Source organism: Trichosurus vulpecula, chromosome 2, assembly GCF_011100635.1.
Source record: "Trichosurus vulpecula isolate mTriVul1 chromosome 2, mTriVul1.pri, whole genome shotgun sequence".
NCBI lineage: Eukaryota > Metazoa > Chordata > Mammalia > Diprotodontia > Phalangeridae > Trichosurus > Trichosurus vulpecula.
In genome coordinates, this window is record NC_050574.1 from 60,697,946 (window position 1) to 60,717,071 (window position 19,126).

The following is a 19,126-nucleotide window of genomic DNA, read 5'->3' on the forward strand; positions in this document are numbered from 1 at the left end:
CGACGACGAAAATAATAATAGCCCCTACTTCCCAGCGGCGCGAGCATCAAACGAGACCCTACGCATTTGTACGCGCTTAGCACGGCGCCCGAGGTTGCTGGCACTAATCCTCGTCTTCATTAACTACAAAATGGACTGGGGAGGATGTTATCATTATTATTATGACTATGGCCTATACCTGCCGCCGATTCCGCTCTAAGCCGCATATCATCTAACCAGATACCTACAGAGCGTAAGACCGAGAAAAACTCATCTGCTACGAGTAGCGGTTAGGGTCAGCTTGAGGAAAAGGCGTTTGTTTTCTCCCCCGCCCGACCCCCGGGCCTCAGCCGAGCAAAGAAAGCAGGGAACGGGGGCGGGGCGAAGAAGGCGCTCCTGGCCTCCGATTGGCCAGGGGTGAGCGGAAAGGGGCGGGGCGGGGGCGGCGCGCGCTCTCTGAGGCGCGGTCTTGTGGAGCGCTAACGGCCGTTGGAGAAGAGAACGCGGCGCCTCTGGGGAGGGTCTGTGACCGGTACTGGAGCTACTCTCTTCTGGACTCTAGGTGAGCAGCCTTCGTCAGAGGGGGTGTCTCCCCAGAACTGACTCCTCCAAACCACCTTCACTGTCCTTGGAGGGGCCGCGGGTCCTTCGGAACCCCCTTGAGCAAGGGGAGCGCGGAAGACAGGGCGCATGCGCAGAGTCAGGAACGCCACCAAATGTTTCTACCCTTTGCGTGGCACGGTCCCCCCTCCCCACCCAAATTCCGAGCTCTGCCAACCTCCTTACCAGCAAGTATTGCGGCTTATCGTAGGTTGCCAGAGCTGACTTCAACTTCCTTTCCGCCCTCCTTTTTCAGGTAGGGAAACTGAGGCACGGAGAGGTGCCAGGTCACAGTGAGTTAGGGGCACTGGACCTCCAAATCGCCTTCCCTTCCGTTTGCCCCACCCCCACCCCCACAAGGCTCTATCATTCTCTCCCCCCCTCCCCCTCACATTCAGTTCAATATAAGCCAGCTTGATGAACTGTGGGTGGGAGGGCCGGTGCTTGGGGAGGGGGATGCCAAGAGGGAGAAGGACACGTCCCCTGCCCTCAAGTCCGCTTCGTCTGGTTGAATTCCCGCTGCCGTTCTTCCCCGCTCCCATTCCCCCCCCCTCCCCCCCCCCGTTAATCCGTGCCTAGCTCATTTTTCATTACCTTTAGTCCGGCACCTGCATTTCCAACTTGGTTTCCGCGTCTCCCTCTCGCCAAAGGATGCGTTTACGTTTCAGTTCCCCTAAGGCTTGGGCGCTAATTCGTTCCCTAAATGTTTATTCGGGACCAGTTATGTGCAGGTTCCGTGCTGGGTGCTAGGAATAGAAAGATAAACAAACCTCGCACCATCCCTGCCGTTCCAGGAGAAGAGGAGATGGGACACGTACAGAGATAAATACGATACAAGGGGAGGGAGGTGATGGGGCAGAGGAGACACAACACTGCTCTAGGGGAAGGTGAGGGTGAAGGGGGTGCTCATCAGAGACCCCTCCCCTTGCTAGCTTGTGCATAGCTCCGAACTTATTTTGGGGAAAGGTATTGTTTGAGGATAGGTATGGGGGTGGTTTATGAATAGTCAAGAGGATGAAGATGGTGTGATGGTGTGAGATTCCTTCTGCTCCTGTGTCAGCTGCTTGTGTCTCCCTCCAAAGCCTCTTCTGTCTGCAGTGCCTGCCGTTCTCTTAGCAGCTGCAGAGGGTGATATTACACAAAGATCGCTACTCTTTGAAGGGGAGGGGCGGCAATTAAAGTCCAGGACTTGGTTTTCGAACCACAGATCCATTTTCCCTAAGACTTTTACTATTTGGAGCATTTGTGGAAGGACTCAGGGTAATAACTGCCGCTGTTTCCTCTAATCTGCTCCAGCTCGTAGAATATTAGAACTGGAGGGAACCTTACAATTAATCAGATTTATTTGAATTTTAAGTTGATGTCAGGGTGGTTTAGAATTCTGACTCTTACGTTTCCTGGTTGTGTGATCACAAGCAAATTACAACCTTTTTTCAGTTTCCTCACCTGCAAAATGGGGATAAAATCTTTATACTACTTATTTCAAGTCCGGTCAGCAGTCATTAATTAACCACCTGCTGTATGCCAGGTGTTAAGTGCTTGTGTTAGAAAAAAACAGTCCATGCCTTCAAAGAGCTCTCAGCCAAATTGGGGAGAAAACATGTAAACAACTATGTATAAATGAAATCTAGAGAGGATAAATTGATGGCAATCTTACAGGGAAGGCATTAGCAATAAGGAGGTTTGGGAAAGGCTTCTTGAAGAAGGTGGGATTTGAGCTGGGACCTGAGGAAATCAGGGAAGCCTGGTGGAGTTGAGGAAGGAGAGAATTACAGGTATGGGGGTGCATTGGTAACTAAGGTGGGGCCAGTGAAGGGAGGTCTGATTATATCTTCACTCCCAAGTAGGCCCAAAACCCCTAGCTACTAGGTGCTAAGCCGGATGTGGCTGTGAAGTCCCCAGGGTCCTAATGGGAGTTGCTAAGACCAGAGCTTAAGTTCTGGTTGCTCAGGTGACGTTTGATGACGTCTGAAACTGTATAAAAAGAGAGAACGGAGCTATTTGCTTAGGGCTCTCACTTTTGGCAGTGTGCTGATGTGGAGACTCTGGGCAGCTGTAGTTAAGAGCCCTCCAGCTTGTAAATCCGGATGTTCAGACTTTGTTAAATTCTGGTAACTATGAATTGAGATTTGAATCAGACAAGGTCTGTCTGTTGATGTTTGTAATTTGTTTGTATTTGCTCTGAAGTTCAGGGTGCTGGCTTTTCCCTCTGGGCTGAGCGAGTGGTATTTTTATGCTGGATTAAAGTAAGATTGTTAACCCCTTAACGTTGCTTTCCTTAGTAAAGCAGATCAAAAGAACCTGGGCTTGCATCGTTCTGTGAGCTGGTTGTTGGTTTTACTCGGCCACAGTAGCTGCTAGCCAAATTGTTGAAACAGGGGGACAACTTGTGAAAAAGCATGGGGAGAGGGAATACTTGTTTGAGGAATAGCTAGGAGGCCAGTGTCACTGGATCACAGGATATGTGGAGGGGAGTGAAATGTGAGAGACCTGGAAGGGTAGGAATAGGCTAGGTTGTAAAAGCTAATCAGGATTTTGTAACTGATGCTGGAGGTTATGGGGAGCTACTGGAGTTTATTGAATGGTAGGGGTATGTGGCATAGTCTGATCTGTGCTTTAGAAAAATCAATTTGATCTTTCTAAAGTTAGGAAATTAGTTAGCAGTTAGGAGCAGCTGAGTGGAGGATGGACTGGAGTGGGGAAAGACTTGAGGCAGGAGGACCATCTAGGAGCTCTCCCGAAGCCTGAGATGGTGAAGGCCTGTACCAGATGGTGACAGTATCATGGGGAGAGGGGGGTGTATTTGAGAGATTATAAAGATAAACTTGACAGCACTCGGTAATAGATTAGACGGGGGTATTTTCAGAGATTGTGGAGTCAAGCATGACATTAGGTTTCAACCATCCAGACTGGGAAGATAGTAGTGCCCAAAATATTATTAGGAAAGTTAGGAAGAGGAAGAGTTTGGAGGAAAAAGATAATGAGTTTGGTTCTGGACACGTTGAACATATTTCAGAGTTGTTGTAGACAAAGTGCTTTTAAACTCTAAAGTACTTAGAAACATGAGTTATTATGACCTGAGTCTCCAACTCTCTTAACCTGATAAGGAAGGAAAGCCTTTTTTTTTTCTTGATCTTCTGAGAAGAGTTTGAATTAAAGAAAACAATTTTAATAAATAATTAAGAGGAACAGCAGCATAGAACAAACTTGGTGCAAAGCTCAAATGTTATTATTTACAAAACCACAGAATTAAGTGTTTCTCAGCATCCTATATCAGCTGGTCTATACCTGTTTTCTCTGGGTTGGCCCAGGCTCCCTTGCCCTTCAGTGAATTAGAAACCACTTATTAAGCATCTGCTATGTGCAAAGCTACCAAACATTGTGCTGAACAGTACAGATACTAATACAATGCAAAGTCAGGCCCGGATTTCGAGGGGTTTGTTGAGTCTATAGAAATGCTCCAGGAGAGGCTGTCACCAGTTAGGCCATCCTTGCCCCCCAAGTGCTAACAAGAGAAGGGACTCTTAATCTGGGAGGAGCTTCCCTCTCTAATTGCAGCCTGATTTATTCTGTATGTGATTCTGGGACTTTCAGACCTGATATTTAAAACCTATGGAAAATCCTCTATTGTGATGAAATTTAAGAAAGAATCAACTAATATTAAGTGTCTACTGTGTGCTAGGCACTGGGGACACAGGTACAAAGAATGAAATAATCCCTATTCACATGACCTTTTAATAAGAGAGACAATGAATACATAGAAAAATATAGTGTAAGTAAAGTGCATAAATACATATGTGTGTACACTTACAATCAGCAAGCATTAAATGCCTATTATGTGCCAGGCATTGCGCTAAGTGTTAGGGATACAAAAAGAGGCAAAAGACAGTCCCTGCACTCAAGGATTTCACAGTCTAGTAGAAGAGACAACATGCAAATAAATGTCTTTTTTAAAAAAAAGAACCTACATGTGAGATAAAAGAAATTATTGAAAGGCACCAGATTAAAGAGGGTTTAGAAAAGACTCCTTGTAGAACATGAGATTTTAGTTGACACTTAAAGGAAGCCAGAGGAGGAGGAGGAAATGAGGAAAAGCATTTCAGGTTTGGAGGAAGCCAGAGAAAATTTCTGGAGCCAAGAGATGTCTTGTTCATGGATCAACAAGGAGGGCATTATTATTGGATCAGGGTGTGTGGAGGGGAGTGAGGAGTAAGAAGAATGGAAAAGTAAGATGGGCCTAGGTTATGAATGCCAAACAAAGGATTTTGTATTTATTCAGGACAGAATCACCTTAGTGGAGAGAGAATTGAGGCAAGCAGATCTACCCAGGAGACTATTGAAAATAGTCCAGGCTTGAGGTGATGAGGGTCTTGCCCCAGAATCATGACATTTTTGGAGAAGAGAAGGAGGTGTATTCAAGAGATGTTGCACAGATGATGTGAAGGGGTGAGATAGGAAAGAGTTGAGAATGACTTCTAGATTTCAAGCCTGAGGAACTGGGAGGATGGTGGTACTTTTGACGGTAGGAGGGAAGGGGGAACATTTAGGAGGGGAAAAGCTAATGATTTCCATTTTGAACAAATTGAGTTTAAGATGTCTACTGGATATCCAGTTTGAGATGGCTGAAAGGCAGATGGAAATGAGAGATTGGAGGTCAGTAGAAGGGTTGGTGCTGGCTAGGTAGGTTTGAATCATTAGCATAGAGATAGCTATGAAATGAAGGAGCATAGAAGGCAAAGAGAAAGAGAAGAGGCCTAGGACAGAGCCCTGTGTGGGACATTGATGGTTAAAGGGCATGATCTGGATGAAGAGCCAGCAAAGGAGACTGAGGAGTGGTGGTCAGATAGGTAGGAGGAGAACCAGGAAAGTGATGTCTTGGTAAGAGAGTATCAAGGTAAAGAAGGGGATCAACCATATCAAAGACTGCAGAGAGGTCAAGGACAGTGAAGATAGAGAAAAGGCCATTGGACTTGGCAATTGAGAGATCATTAGTAACTTTGGAGAGAGCAGTTTGAAAGGAATGATAAGGTCAGAAGCCAGATTGTAAGGGGTTAAGTAGAGAGTAAGAAGAAAGTGGAGGTGCCTGTTGTTGACATAGTTTGTGGGGAGTTTAGGTCCCAAGGGCAGAGGAGATATAGGAGGATAGTGAGGGTGGATCAAGTGAGGGTTAGGAGAGACAGGGCCATGCTTCTAGGGAGTAGAGAATGAGCAGTGGACAGGGACAGACTGAAAATCAGTGATGGACTGGGGATGAGAGAGGGGACAATCTGTTGGAGATGGGATGGAATGGGATTGCTGAGCAGGTAGAGGGGTTAGCCTTGGTAAGGAGTGAAGCCACTTCATGTGAGACAGGGGTGAAGAAGCAGAGTGGCAGAAGGCACCAGAGTGATGGGAGATGAGGAAGAGGGAGTTGACAGCAAATGGCTTGAATGTTTTCTGTAAAATAGGAGGCAAGGTTCTGAGTGGTGGGGGGAGGAGGAAGCAGGAGAGGTCTGAGGAGGGATGAAAAGTTTAGAAGATCTACTGTGGAGAGTGGGATAGTGAACTGATAAAGGAGGTGTGGTAGGACTGCCTGGGAGCAGGGGGTGCCCAGGTGAGGTTGTGTACCCTCAATTTGTAGTGCACCCAGTCAGAACAGTTATGTGGTTTTGCTCCTTTCAGTGGCGTGCATAGGAGCAAAGGCAGCAAATGTTGGGAGTGATTCAAGGATGAGGCTTGGTAGAGCATAGTTGGTAAGGCCTAATGATAAGGGAACTATAGGGACTCAAGAGAGGGGACAGTGTAGAGTTGAATTGTTTCATCAAGGGACCAAGATATGGAAAAGAGGAGAGAGTGGTTAATGCAGGGGAGATGACTTGGGAGAGAATTGAGAGGACAAGGGATTAGAGGTCACAGTGTGGACAAAGAGTAGGGTTTAGTAAAGGAAGGCAGAGAGATTGGTGAAAAGCTAATAGGTTTTGGTTGGATAATGGGATTTTGGAATTCTTGAATGGGGAAGGTGGTACATTTGTGGGTGTTGGCAAGATCCAAGGGTATGACCATCTGTGTGTGTGGCTGAGGTGGGGACCTCATGGGAGGTAAGCTGAGAAACTGAGTGGTTAGGGTGTTTGAAGTTGAGTCAGTATGTATGTTAAGTCCCCTAGTATGAGGGGAGGAGAAGAAAATTGTGAGCCAGGTATCAGATTCATTGAGGAAGGAAGGGGAATGAGCTTGGGGTCTATAGACAGTAGCTACCAGGATTTTGATTGGGTGGTAGTTAAGAGTAGCATGCACCTCAAAGTAGTTAAATAAAGGCACTGTTGGAGGGAGGAGTAGATACTAGCTATTGGGAAGTGGGGATCAGGAAAGGCTTCGTGCAAAGAAGATAGTGTCTGAACTGCATCTTAAAGGAAGAGAGGGACTGAGGCCTTTGGCAGCACAAAGGCATGGAGGCAAGAGATGGAGCATTGTGTGGTTAATAGAGAAGGCAAGTTTGCCTGGATTGTGGAATAAGGGATATCCTTTGAGGCTGGAATGTAGGTTGGAGCTAGGCTATCTAGACCTTTAAAAGCTAACTAGAAGGGTTTATATTTTATTCTGGTGGCATTAGGGAGTCACTGGAGTTGGTTAAGTAAAGGAGACAAACATGGTCAGGTCTGTGCTTAAGGAAAATTACTTTGGCAGCAATAGCATGGATTTGAGTAGTGGGAAGCATGGGGGAAGGAGACCAGCTAGGAGGCTGTTGCAGTGATCTAGTTGAGAGGTAATGGGGGCCTAGACTAAGGTGGTAGCTGTTAAGTGGAGACAAGGGTTTGGATGTGCGGATGTTAGGAAGGTAGAGATGGCAACATTTGGCAGCCGATCGTACATTTGTTGTTCAGTCACTTAGTTGAGTCTGACTCTTCATGGCCTCATTTCGAGTTTTCTTGGCAAGGACAATGGAGTGATTTGTCATTTCCATCTCCAACTTATTTTGCAGATTGAGAAACTGAGGCAGACAGAGTTGAGTGACTTTCCCAGGGTCCCACAGATAGTTTCTGAGGCCAGACTTGAACTCAGAGAGATGAGTCTTCCTGACTCCAGGCCAGGTCCTCTATTCATTACTGCCCACCTAGCTGCCCAATTGTAAATGTAGAATGAGAAAAGTGAGGAGTCCAGGATAATGCAGACATTACAAACCTAAGACATAGGACAGATGGGATGGTAGTGCCTTTGACAGAAATAGAAGTTTGGAATAGGGGAATGTTTAGAGGAAGGATAATGAGTTCAATTTTAGACATGTTGAAGGGAAGAAGAGGGAATAAGCATTTATATAACACCCACTGTGTGCCAAATGCTATGCTAAGCGCTTTAGAGTTATCTCTTTGGTGCTCCCAACAACACTTCGAGGTAGGTGCTGCTCTTATCCCCGTTTTATGTTTGAAGAAACTGAGGCAAATAGAAGACTCATCCTGGATCACACAGCCAGCAAATATCTGAAGCTTGATTTGAACCCAGGTCTTCTAACTACAGGCCCAGCAATCTGTGCCACCAGCTGCCTACCTTGGCTTTAGGTTGTCCCTAGGACATCAAGTTAGAAACCTCTAATTAGAAGCGTAGGAGTTTGGAATGTGAGATATACTGGACTGAACTTCAGAGAGAGAGAGGGCTGGATAGAGATGATAGTTAAACCCATGGGAACTGATGAGATTACCAAGAGAGTGTACAGAGCGGGAAGAGGGCCCGGGACAGAACCTTGAGGAATGCTTATAGTTAGGGGGCGTGATATGAATGACGAGCTAGTAAAGGGAGACTGAGAACAGTCCAAAAAGTTTAAACAAAAGATCCTCTCAGAGGTAAGGGAGGAGGGGGCGTGGAGAAGGAACTTGGGAAGGCTGCCTGTAGAAGGTGAGTTAAGAGCTAAATCTTCAAGGGAGCCAAAGAACCTAGAAGTGCAGGTGAGGAGGGAGAACATTCTAGGCATGGGGACAGCCAGTGCAAAGCAGTGTTTTGTGTAGGATGCTTGGAGTGCAATAAAACAAGAAGTAAAGAACATTGGAAAGGTAGGAAGGAGCCAGGCTATGAAAGGCTTTAAATGCTAAATAGATGATTTTATATTTGCTCCTGGTATTAATGGGGAGCCACTAGACTTGATGGGTTTGAAGGATGACATAGTCAGATCTGTGTTTTAGGAAAATCAGTAGAAAGAGACCTTTGAAGCACAACAATTTAAGAGTTGATGAGGACCTGTACTATTTATGAAGGATAACATTTAAAGATAGCAAGAAAGCAAAATACGTTGGAATTTGTAAGAAAGGAATTGAAGATGACTGACTTAGCTCCCCTGCCCAGGACAGTCTTTTCCAGAAGTTGAATTATACAAACTGTTTTTCCATCAGTGTAGTCAACTGGGATTTCAGTAGGTGGTGGGTACATCTGTTGTTGTGTTTGTCCTTCCTCATAGAAGAAGGACCATGACATCAGGGAAATGGTGACGTGACTTGCAGTTGACTTTGATTTGAGTGAGGGAGGGCTGTTCAGGGTCACCAGCCTCACTTTCTCCTCCAGAATCATCTGGGTTCAGTGACCTGATATTCATCATATCGACTGGAGATGGCCCAGGATGCGTCGGGAGACCCTGGCCCTTTCAGGTTCTCACTTTGAGATAATGCCCATTCAGTGAATAGGCCTCTTTAAGAAGTGAGTCAAGGGATGGCCCCTTGAATCAAAACTTTAAAAAAAAAAAATCTAACTGGGAGGGGAAGACCCTTAGAGTTCCTGGCCAAAAGAGAAACAGTTACTATTTGGTATTCACATTCACTCTGGCTAGGAGGGTGGGGACCTATTGTCCAATCTGTGAGCTCCAGAGTGAGGTGGGGTTAAGGCTTGGTTTTTGAGAAGGAAATCTAGCCGGTAAACCTGAAGTTAAGGAGGCAGAGGGAGAGGAAGAGGCTTGTGTTTGTTGTATTTGACCTTTGTTCACAAAGACGACCATGACGTCAGGGAAATGATGACGTGAATTGCAGTTGACTTTGGTTTGAGTGAGGGAGAGCTAGGCAAGGTCACCACCCTCACTTTCTCCTCCTGGGACATCTGTCGAGAGGCTGTTGAAGATCTTGGATGTATTGATTAGGAGAAAACTGCAGAGGGCAGTAAAGTACATTGTTAAGAAAGTGGCAAGCCTTTTTTTGTTGTTGTGTTTGTTTCGTTTTATTCCATTCTATTCTCTAAGAGTTAATTTCCCCTCTGGAGGGCCATCTCCAGGCATCCTGCTCTATATCTTGCCACTGGAGGAGAAAGTGAGGCGAGTGACCTTGCACAGCCCTGCCTCACCTCGGTACAATTCACTAGCATGTCATGGCATCACCTCCCTGATGTCATGGTCCTCTTCAAGAATGAGGGACAAACAACAGTTTCCCCTCTGAGGCCTAGGTCTTGGAGACCAAGTTGTCCCTGAACTCCTCCATTTGTTCCTCAAGGTTCCTGTTTGTGATCCTTTAACTTCCACAGAGGGATCCCCTATTAGTTGGTGGTGGTTCTTTGTCACCTTGGGGTCAGGGGTACAGTGCCTACCATGTGTAATGTACTCTGCTCAGATACAAATATCTGAGCTCTCAAGAATCTTACAATCGTGTCCGGGAAATAACATACATAGAAATGTACAACACTGCAAGAGTGTAATCCTTCATTAAAGTCCTGTCTTGGTGCTTGATTATGGCATTGAGGCAACTTGGGATTCCCAGAAGCTACAGAAAGGTAACCCAACAAACAACCTCAATGCTAAGCTGAGTATCTGTCATCTAAAAATCAGCCTTGCTAAGTGAGACTCCACGCCAGAAGGTTGGCCGGAAGGTGGATTGTTGAGAGGACCATAGGAACCCATGAAGATTATCTACCAATGTGGAAGGGTAACAGTTTGCATCTTTAAAGCATCATGCCACTGTCGGTCACAAATCTTTGGAAGTCAAGTAGAATTATCATGAATACATTAGAGTACAAACCTTAGAGATCCAGGTGGCCCAGGAGATGGAGGTCATTGCAGGAATCCTAACTACTCCCACCCAAGAGCACAGCATGGGGCAAAACCTGACCCTGACACAAAGCCCCAATTCAGGAACTAAAGCTGGAGAAAGAAGTAAACCCGAGAAGATACCACATAGCTTAAAAAAATTATACATCTAAACATTTCCCAAAAGAGGAAGGGTAATTCTGTAATGACTGCAAACACAGACTACAAGGAAAAAAATGGATTCTCCACAACAACTACATGAATATTTAGAAGAAATGAAGCAAGAGATAAAAACATGTAATAAAAACTCTGGAGGAAAGAATTGAAAGAAAATTAGCTTAAAAGAGAAAGTGGATAACAGACCCCCTGAAAATTAAAATAGATCAAACAAAAGTCAGACCTTATGAGACAGCAGGAAATAGTAGAATAATTTGAAAAGATTGAAAAAATTCAAGAAAATATTACATAACTGATATAAAAAATGACCTGGAAATCAGGTCATGGAGAAATAATTTGATTCATTGGACTCCCTGAAAACCATGACTGAAAAACAAAGCCTGAACTATAATGTTCAGAAATCATGTTTCAATAATTTTAATAATTTTAATGTTTAAATAAATGTTTCAAGAAATCAAGAATGAAAACTATCTAGATCCATTTGAACCAGAGAGTAGAGTAACAATAAAAAAAAATCCGTTGGTCATCTCCTGAAAGAAACCCAACCCCTAAGGAAAAGTCTTAGGAATATCATAACCCAAATCCAGAAACCTCACTGAAGATGCCTGAAAGACTGTTTTACAGAGAACTCACACAAGGCAAGTGTTCACATGGTGGTCAGAAGAAGCGATACAAGGACACTTCCAAGGGCTCTCTAAAGAGCTCTGGGATTGATTGTGTGACATGGGAGGTGCTGGCAAAGGACTGCCCAGCATGGCGTGCCCTCATCAGAGAAGATGCTATGCTCTAGAGCAAGGTAGAATTGAAGTAGCTCAAAAAAACCATGAGATGCACAAATTTAGAGATTCTACCCCAAATATTCACATTGACTATTTGTGTTCAACCTGTGATGGAGCATTCCGAGCTCATATTAGTCAGATCAGCCACATTGGGACGCACTGTACCTTGACCCTGACACAGTGATGTCATTTTGGTCCTCTTCCAGAACAAAGGAGAACAACCACTGTTTTTACTACACTAAACTTTTTCATCTGCGACTAGAGTCATCATCCCTCACTAAAAAGACTAGAGATTGATTTAAATTAATGTTTTACTGAAAATTTTATGATATCCATTAGATTATTTGAGATGGTCCAAGGAATCAAAGAGCCCCTCGATGGTGCAGCAGATAGAATACTGGGCTTGGAATCAGAAAGACTCATCTTCATGAATTCAAGTCTGGCTTCAGACATTTACTAGCTTTGTGATCCTGATCAAGTCACTTAACCCTCTTTGCCTCAGTTTAGGGAAGTGGCAAACCGCTCCACTCCGCCAAGAAAACCCCAAGTGAAATTCATGAAGAATCAGACATGACTGAAACGACCCAAGAACAACCCCAAAAATGGAAATCAAAAGGTCAAGATTGGGAATAATAATAATTGCTTCTATTTGCATATTGTACGTAACATTGTGATAACAAGAGTGTTGGACTTGGAGTTAGAAGACTCAGTTCTATGTCCTGGCTCCAACTCTTGTTAGCTGTATGGCTGGCTGATTTCCTCCACAAGCCACAGTCTCTCTGCATGCTGCACAGCATGGGGTCTTATGAGGAAACCTAAACTTGTGTAAGCATGATCTGTGGCTAGGACTTTGCTTCATTTGACCACTACTCCTGTTGTTTTCCCCATTTTCCAGAAGAAGCAGCGGAGGGAACGGCTGTGCTCAAGTGAAAACTGTCTTTGAGTGAAGTATAGCCCTGGGTTTGAATATTCTTGGGGGAAGGAAGCAAGCTTTGCAACCAATTTTAGCTCAGTGTGGATTAGATTATAATGATTTAAAAGATACTAAGTGAACTCATTTACTTCCCCAGTTGATTGGAATCTCCCAGGATGGCTGTACAAGAGAAATATCCAGGCGGGAGGATTTCCCAAGCCAGTCCAACAGGTAAATATTCCAAAGTTTTCTCTGCCAAATCCCAACCCTGGGGGTTCATTTTCTTTTGAGGGAAGAAGGAAAAAGACATAATTCACTGAAGTGTCAAAACTAAACAAATCACATGGTAATGTTTGAGGTGAATTGTTACCTATGGAAGACTAAGTCTAAATGGATATCGACATGTATATATGGAGGGTGGAACAAACAGTTATGCATTCTTAACGTGATGTTATCTGAAATAACAAACAGGTACTTCAGGCAGCAGGGGAGAGCATACAGAATTATGTGGGATAGAAAATAGCACTATTAATTACTGTATTCTGTGTTGGTTTTGCAGTCATACGGGTAGCCTGTTGTCTCCTGTCCCACAAGGATCCAAATTCCAGTTGGATGCCAGTGTATTCTAGTGGCGTCATTGGAAATCTGGGAATTTAGCTCTCAAAGCACCCCCTCCTCTATTTGTGAATTTTGCAGAGTTGCTTATGAAAGCTCATATGCCACATTCCAAAAGGGAAGCAGCAGTTGTTTTAAAACAATGCCTCCTCTGACAACATAGCTGTATAATTCAACAGATATTAAGTATCTGCTCTCTATAACCCTCCCATAATGCCTTTTGGAGCTTGTAGTCAAATAGGGTAATTTGTCAAGAACACAAAGTAATGTAAAAGTATGTGAGAAGTCCAAGCAAATAGGCAAGTGACAATATTAAAATGGGCAGGGAATGAGCTTGAGACAGTCCTAGAAGTTACCAACAAATTAGTATATACAGAGTATACACAATGTTGTATTTAGGTTTTTTCCTTTTCTTTTTTCACTTTGTTCAAGAGCTACTGGAATATTATCTTTCTTAAAAAAAAAAAAAACCTTGAATTTTTTGATCACTTCATGTTTCTGTGGCTCACATTCACTTGGGGACCCTTATGGTGTTGACATAGCATAAAATATAAAGAAAAATCCCAGCTTTCAAGGTGCTTATTTTCATGTATAAATATATGTACATGTGGATGTATGTATGTACATGTATGAACAAAAAGACATTTTTAAAAGACATGACCAAAACAAATCTCATTATATTTCTCCTTTCCCTAACTTCCCTGCTTTTTTTCCAGTGTACCACCAGCTTTCCAGGCATGCAACTTCATAGCCTCAGTATTATCTTTGCCACCATCCTATTTCAGGCCCTAATCATCTTTTGCCTGAACCATTGAAATAGGCCTCTAATTGGTCCCCATGCCTCAAGTCTCCCCTATCCAACCTGCTCTCTGCATGGCTGCCAAATTAATATTCCTAAGACTGGTCATATTGCCCCTCTGCTCAGAAAGAGCCGATCGCTCCATATTGCTTCTAAAGTCAAACGCAAACTCTGTTTGGCATTAAACGCCTTTTACAATAAAATTCAAGCTGTCTTTCTGGGCTTCTTACATAGTCCCCTGTTCCCCACACTCTGTGCTTCAGAGAGACTGACTGACTTGTATTACACTTCCTTCCCCCACCCCCCATTATTTGATCTCCAGGCACCATGCCCTTGAACAGGTTGTCCTCCCTCAACTACAGTTACTTGTAGTCTTGGACAAGTCATCAGTCTTGCTAGGCCTCAGTTTCCTTATCTGCAAAATGAAGGACTTTTTGAATGGCTTTCTCTTGTATTTCTCCTTAGTGAGAAGAAATGGTGGTGGCTGAAGGGTGTAAGTGTGGAAGACAGTGTTAGACCAAGTTGATATATGGTGAAATTCTACTTGCCACACTCCAGCTTAATTCAACTTAAAAAATTTAAAGCCCCTACTATGTACACAGCATGGGCAGGAGGAGGAATTTAAAATGATACATGAGACAGGGTGCAGGCAGTGTAGAAAGAGTTGCAAAGTGCTTCACACATATTATCTCATTTGTGAGTCTTTACCTTTTGATGTAAGGACTATTTTTTGTTTCCATTTTACAGATGAAGAAACTGAGGTTGAGGTTAAATGACTTGGCCAGGGTCACCCAGCTAATAACTATTGGAGGCAGGATTTGAACCCAAGTCTTCCTCATTCAAGTCCTGAACTCTGGAGTCAGGAGACTTGGATTTGAATTGTACCTTATTAGCTATGTGATTGTAGACAAGTTGGTTCATTTTTCTGAACATCGGGGTTCCTGCTCTGTATAATGAGACTAAAACTGCTTGTTCTCCCTGCCTCACAGGGAGTTTATAGTCTAGTAGGGTGAATTTGATACACAAACACAAAAAAAACCATGTATTTTTTTTCTTTTCTTATTTTTCATTTAAGTTTAAAATAAATTTAAAAACTAATATAAGAGAGAGCAGAAGTATCAAGCAATTGATATTTAAGGTCTTGATAATTTCCTGCACCTCAGATTAAAACCCTAACCATCCTAAAATCTTTCTTAACTTTCTTTTTGTTAGGCCTCAGTTTTTCAGCCTGGTAGGGGTGAGGTAGAAGTAGGAGACCTAAGTTCACCCTAAGTATCAGCTGTTGGACTAGAAAAAAGAGAGCTGATGTGGCAGTCAGACTTTTGTTCAAAGCCTCTTGCTGGTGCTGTGACCTTGACCAAGTCACCATCATCTCCCTGAGTTACAGTTTACTCATCTGCAAATGAGGGAGTTGGGCCAGATGGCCTCTGAAAGTCCTTCCACCTCTAGGTGTGTGATCCATTCACGGCATGTGAGGATTGCTTCTGCTTATAATTTAGAGGACAACCTATGGTATAACTGATTAGGATCCCAGTATTTTGTTGTGCGGTTAGCTAAAATTTTCTTAACAATCTCTTTTTACATTCAGACTTGTGATCCCCTTGGTATGAGGTATGTCCAGTGTAGAAACTCCCTCTCCCGATTCAAATTAGCAACTTATCTATAATTAATAGTCTTAGAAACTTGCCCGAGACTGGACCCAGAGCTAGTCTGGGTCAGAGGCGTATCTTGAACCCAAGTGTTATTGACTCCAAGACCAGCTGTCTGCCTACTCTGCCATACTGTCTTTCTTCAAAATGATTACATAATCAATATGGCATTCTCATTAGTCAAGAATAAAGCTGATGATGGGAAAGGCAATGTGATATAGAAGAAAGAGGGTGTCAGGGACCGCATCAGGAAGCCTAGCTTCTGGCCGTGGCTCTGGCTCTGCCACTGCCGTCAACTTTCTCCATGGTGGTGGAGGAGGTCAGTTCCCTTTGGACCTACTTTCCTAACTTTGAAATGAAGGTTTTGAACTAAATGATCCTTAAAGCCCCTTTCAACCTTATGGTTTCATTTTTTTCTTTGTATCCTTAGCACCTAGCACATTTATTGGTAAGCTCTTAAATCCTTGTTGATTGGTTGGTTGGTGGTTCAAAAATTGAATTTCTAGAACCTGAATCTCCTGAAAAACAGTACTTTCATTTATCTGTGCATATGTTATATTCCTGCAGTAGAGGGTAAGCTCCTTGAAAGGGCAGGAACTTTTTTGTTTTGATTTTTGTGTTCCCAGTGCCTAGCAGGGGCCCTGTGCCCTCCTGGTCTAGATGTTTACTGAATGTTTGAATTGAATTGAAAGTTAGTCCCCTATTCAACATGCTTTCAGTTGCCCTCTGGATAAAATGTAAACTCTTCAGACCAGCTTTCTAGATCCCCTAGAACAAGGATGGGGAACCAGCGGCCTCAAGGCCACTTGAGGACCTAGAGGGCCACATGTGGCCTTGGGGCCACAGGTTCCCTACCCCTGCTCTAGAACCTGACCCCATTGATTTCTTCCATGTTTTTCTCCTACTTTTTCTGAATTAGAACCCTCTGTTACAACCCCAGTAGTATCTTCACTATCCCAGGAACATCCCAGGTTAATTTCTGTTTTTGTCTGTGCTCATGCTGTTCCCCAGTCATCACATGGGGAAGTTTTCTCATCACCTAAGTCCAGCAAAATCTCTCTCTTTCAAGGTCCCGCTGAAGTTCTATAAAGCCTACTCTGAATAATAATAATGTAAATTGTATATAGTGCTGTAAGTTTTATAGAGCTCTTTTTTCACAGCACCCTTGTGATAAGACAGTAAAATTATGATTATCCCATTTTACAGATGAAAGAAACAGGTTAAATAATTGGCTTGAGATCACACAGCTGATGGATGTTGCAGCCGGGATTCAAACCTCGGTCTTCCCATTCCATAGTCCTGTTAGTCCCTTGTCACTACACTGTGCCCCCTTAACTCCTAGTTGTAGTGATCTCTCCCTTCTCCTGTTGTCTGCATAATATCATTTTTTGCATTTAATCATGTTGTTCACGTAGCAGTTTGCTGTTTCGTGTTTTTAGCTTAATTAGATTATAAGCTCCCAGTGGGTCATCTTTTTTAATGTTCTTCATGGCCCCAGCACGGTCCTGGGCACAGAGCAAGTAGAGGATAAATATCTGATCTTATTTGAAATTAGGCAGTTCCAGATAGCTGGGACAGATGTGAAAGGGTGGATTGTGGGCTTGTGGTTTAATTTTCAGCGTGGGTTTAAGGGTGATCTTTACTAAATGATTTCAGTGAACGATACTGGGAGCACACTAAAAGTGGGGAGTGGCATTTGTTTCAGATTCCCCTTTGATTCAGAAGAGCAGTTCCCTGGGGACCGAATGGCAGACCCCGGTCATCTCAGAGCCATACAGAAGTCGCTTCAGCCGATGTTCAAGCGTGGCTGACAGCGGGGACACGGCCATTGGCACATCATGTTCCGACATCGTCGAGGGTACGTTTGGATCGTTAACGAAATCACTGATGTCGTACTGCCTTTTTCAGATTGTGGTCCTGTGGTTTAGAGTGTTCATAAAACCAGTCTAATCGGTTACCAAGTCTGATTGTTTCTTCAAAATGTCTCTCACATCCAACTCTTTCTTGCTATTCCGTTGTCACCACCTTACTCCAGGTTCACCTGATAGAAACTATTGCAATAACCTCCTCCTTGATCTCCCCTGTCTCTCCCAGGTTAATAATCTTTTTAAAACACTGGTTTAACATTTTTGTCATAACAATAGCTTAGTATTTCAGGGATCTGTAACTTCCTTGGTGTGGGGGACCCCCTACCAGTGAAGATCCAACTTTGACCTCCCGTAGTACAGAGTATTTATGAATTGCTGTTACCAAAAAAAAAAAAATGCCCCACCAAATTGCCAGTCTTCTCTGTACTGGTTCTTGTAGTACAGATTTGCAATCTGTTGCTGGGCTTATATTCAGAGCTCCAGCTTAATAGGAGCTGCCAGGGCTTGTATTGTCTGGTATGTCCTTGGAGAGCTCAGGGTCACCTACCCATGACTTTAGTAGAAGAACAGGAATCATAGCTCACATTTATATAGCACTTCAGAGTTACTTGCTCACTGACCTCTAGTGACTTCCTGATGCTGAGAGGACAAAGTCCAAACTCCTTGGTTAAACATGCAGGGCCTGCCACTACCCACAGCAAACCCTCTTCTCCAGTCAGGCTAGTATCCTTGCTATCTGCTCATTCCCACCACTAGGCTTTTTCCAAGTTGTTTCTTTCCTTTTCAGTGAAATGTTCGTTAGCTCTCCCTCAGACTGTGTCTTTCCATCCTTCGCAGTCTGCCTAAAATGCTGTGTTGTCCATAAGGCTTTTCCCGTTATGTTGCCTTCCACGCAGTCTTCCTCCTTTTGCTCTGCACTCATATAAAACTTACTTTCTATATTGCTCACTTTGAATACTTACTAGTTCTCTATTGCCTTGGGATGAGAATATGGAACCTCAGTTGTGGAGTGTGGAAAACTTTCCTTATCAACAGAGCAACAGTAATTCTGGGTAGGGTGGATTTTCCTAGATGCCCTCTCTGTATACCTCACTCAGTGAAACAAAATACAGCTTTCTGGGTTACAGGATTTGTGGAGAGGGTGGTGGGGGTGGAATGGCTTTCAGGTAGGGTGGCATGACTGGAATAATTCTGGGAAAACTAGAAATTCTTTAGAGGGTAATTCAGTCAATCGATAAACATTTATTAAGTGCCTGCTATATGCTAAGTCCTGGGGATACAAAAAGAGGCAAAGACAGTCCTTGCCCTCAAGGAGCTAATGGTCTAATGGGGGAGATGACAAACAAATATACAAACAAGCTATATAGGAAATAATTAACAGAGGGAAGGCACTAGAGGGGTTGGGAAAGGCTTCCTGTTAAAAATGCCAGTAGGTAGAGTTGAGGAGGGAGAACATTCCAGACATGGGGGAAGCCAGAGAAAATCCCTGTAGCCAAGAGTTAGGGGAACAACAGGTAGACAGTGTCACTGGATCAAAGAGTACTTGGCAAGGAGTGAGGTGTAAAGAAGATTGGAAAGATAGGAGGCTGTGAAGACCTTTGAATCCCAAACAGAGGATTTTGTATTTGATTCTAGAGGCAATAAGGAGCCATTGGAGTTGAGTCTGTGTGTGTGTGTGTGATGATTGGACTTGGATCCCACTTTAGGAAAAATCACCTTAGTAGGAAGAGAATTGAGGCAAGCAAATCTACCCAGGAGACCACTGAAAATAGTCCAGGCT

The 19,126-nt window shown here is 43.7% G+C and overlaps 1 protein-coding gene across 1 annotated transcript in view; it reads left to right on the plus strand.

The window, feature by feature from the left end:
* The first annotated feature begins 402 nt into the window (after positions 1–402).
* CEP85 (centrosomal protein 85) overlaps positions 403–19,126 on the plus strand; it is a 41,526-nt gene continuing 22,802 nt past the window's right edge. The window contains exons 1-3 of the mRNA XM_036746982.1: positions 403–541; positions 12,573–12,646; positions 17,184–17,336. Of these exons, the coding sequence (XP_036602877.1) occupies positions 12,592–12,646; positions 17,184–17,336 (208 nt within the window). The 5' untranslated portion in view covers positions 403–541; positions 12,573–12,591. The remainder of the gene's footprint in view (positions 542–12,572; positions 12,647–17,183; positions 17,337–19,126) is intronic.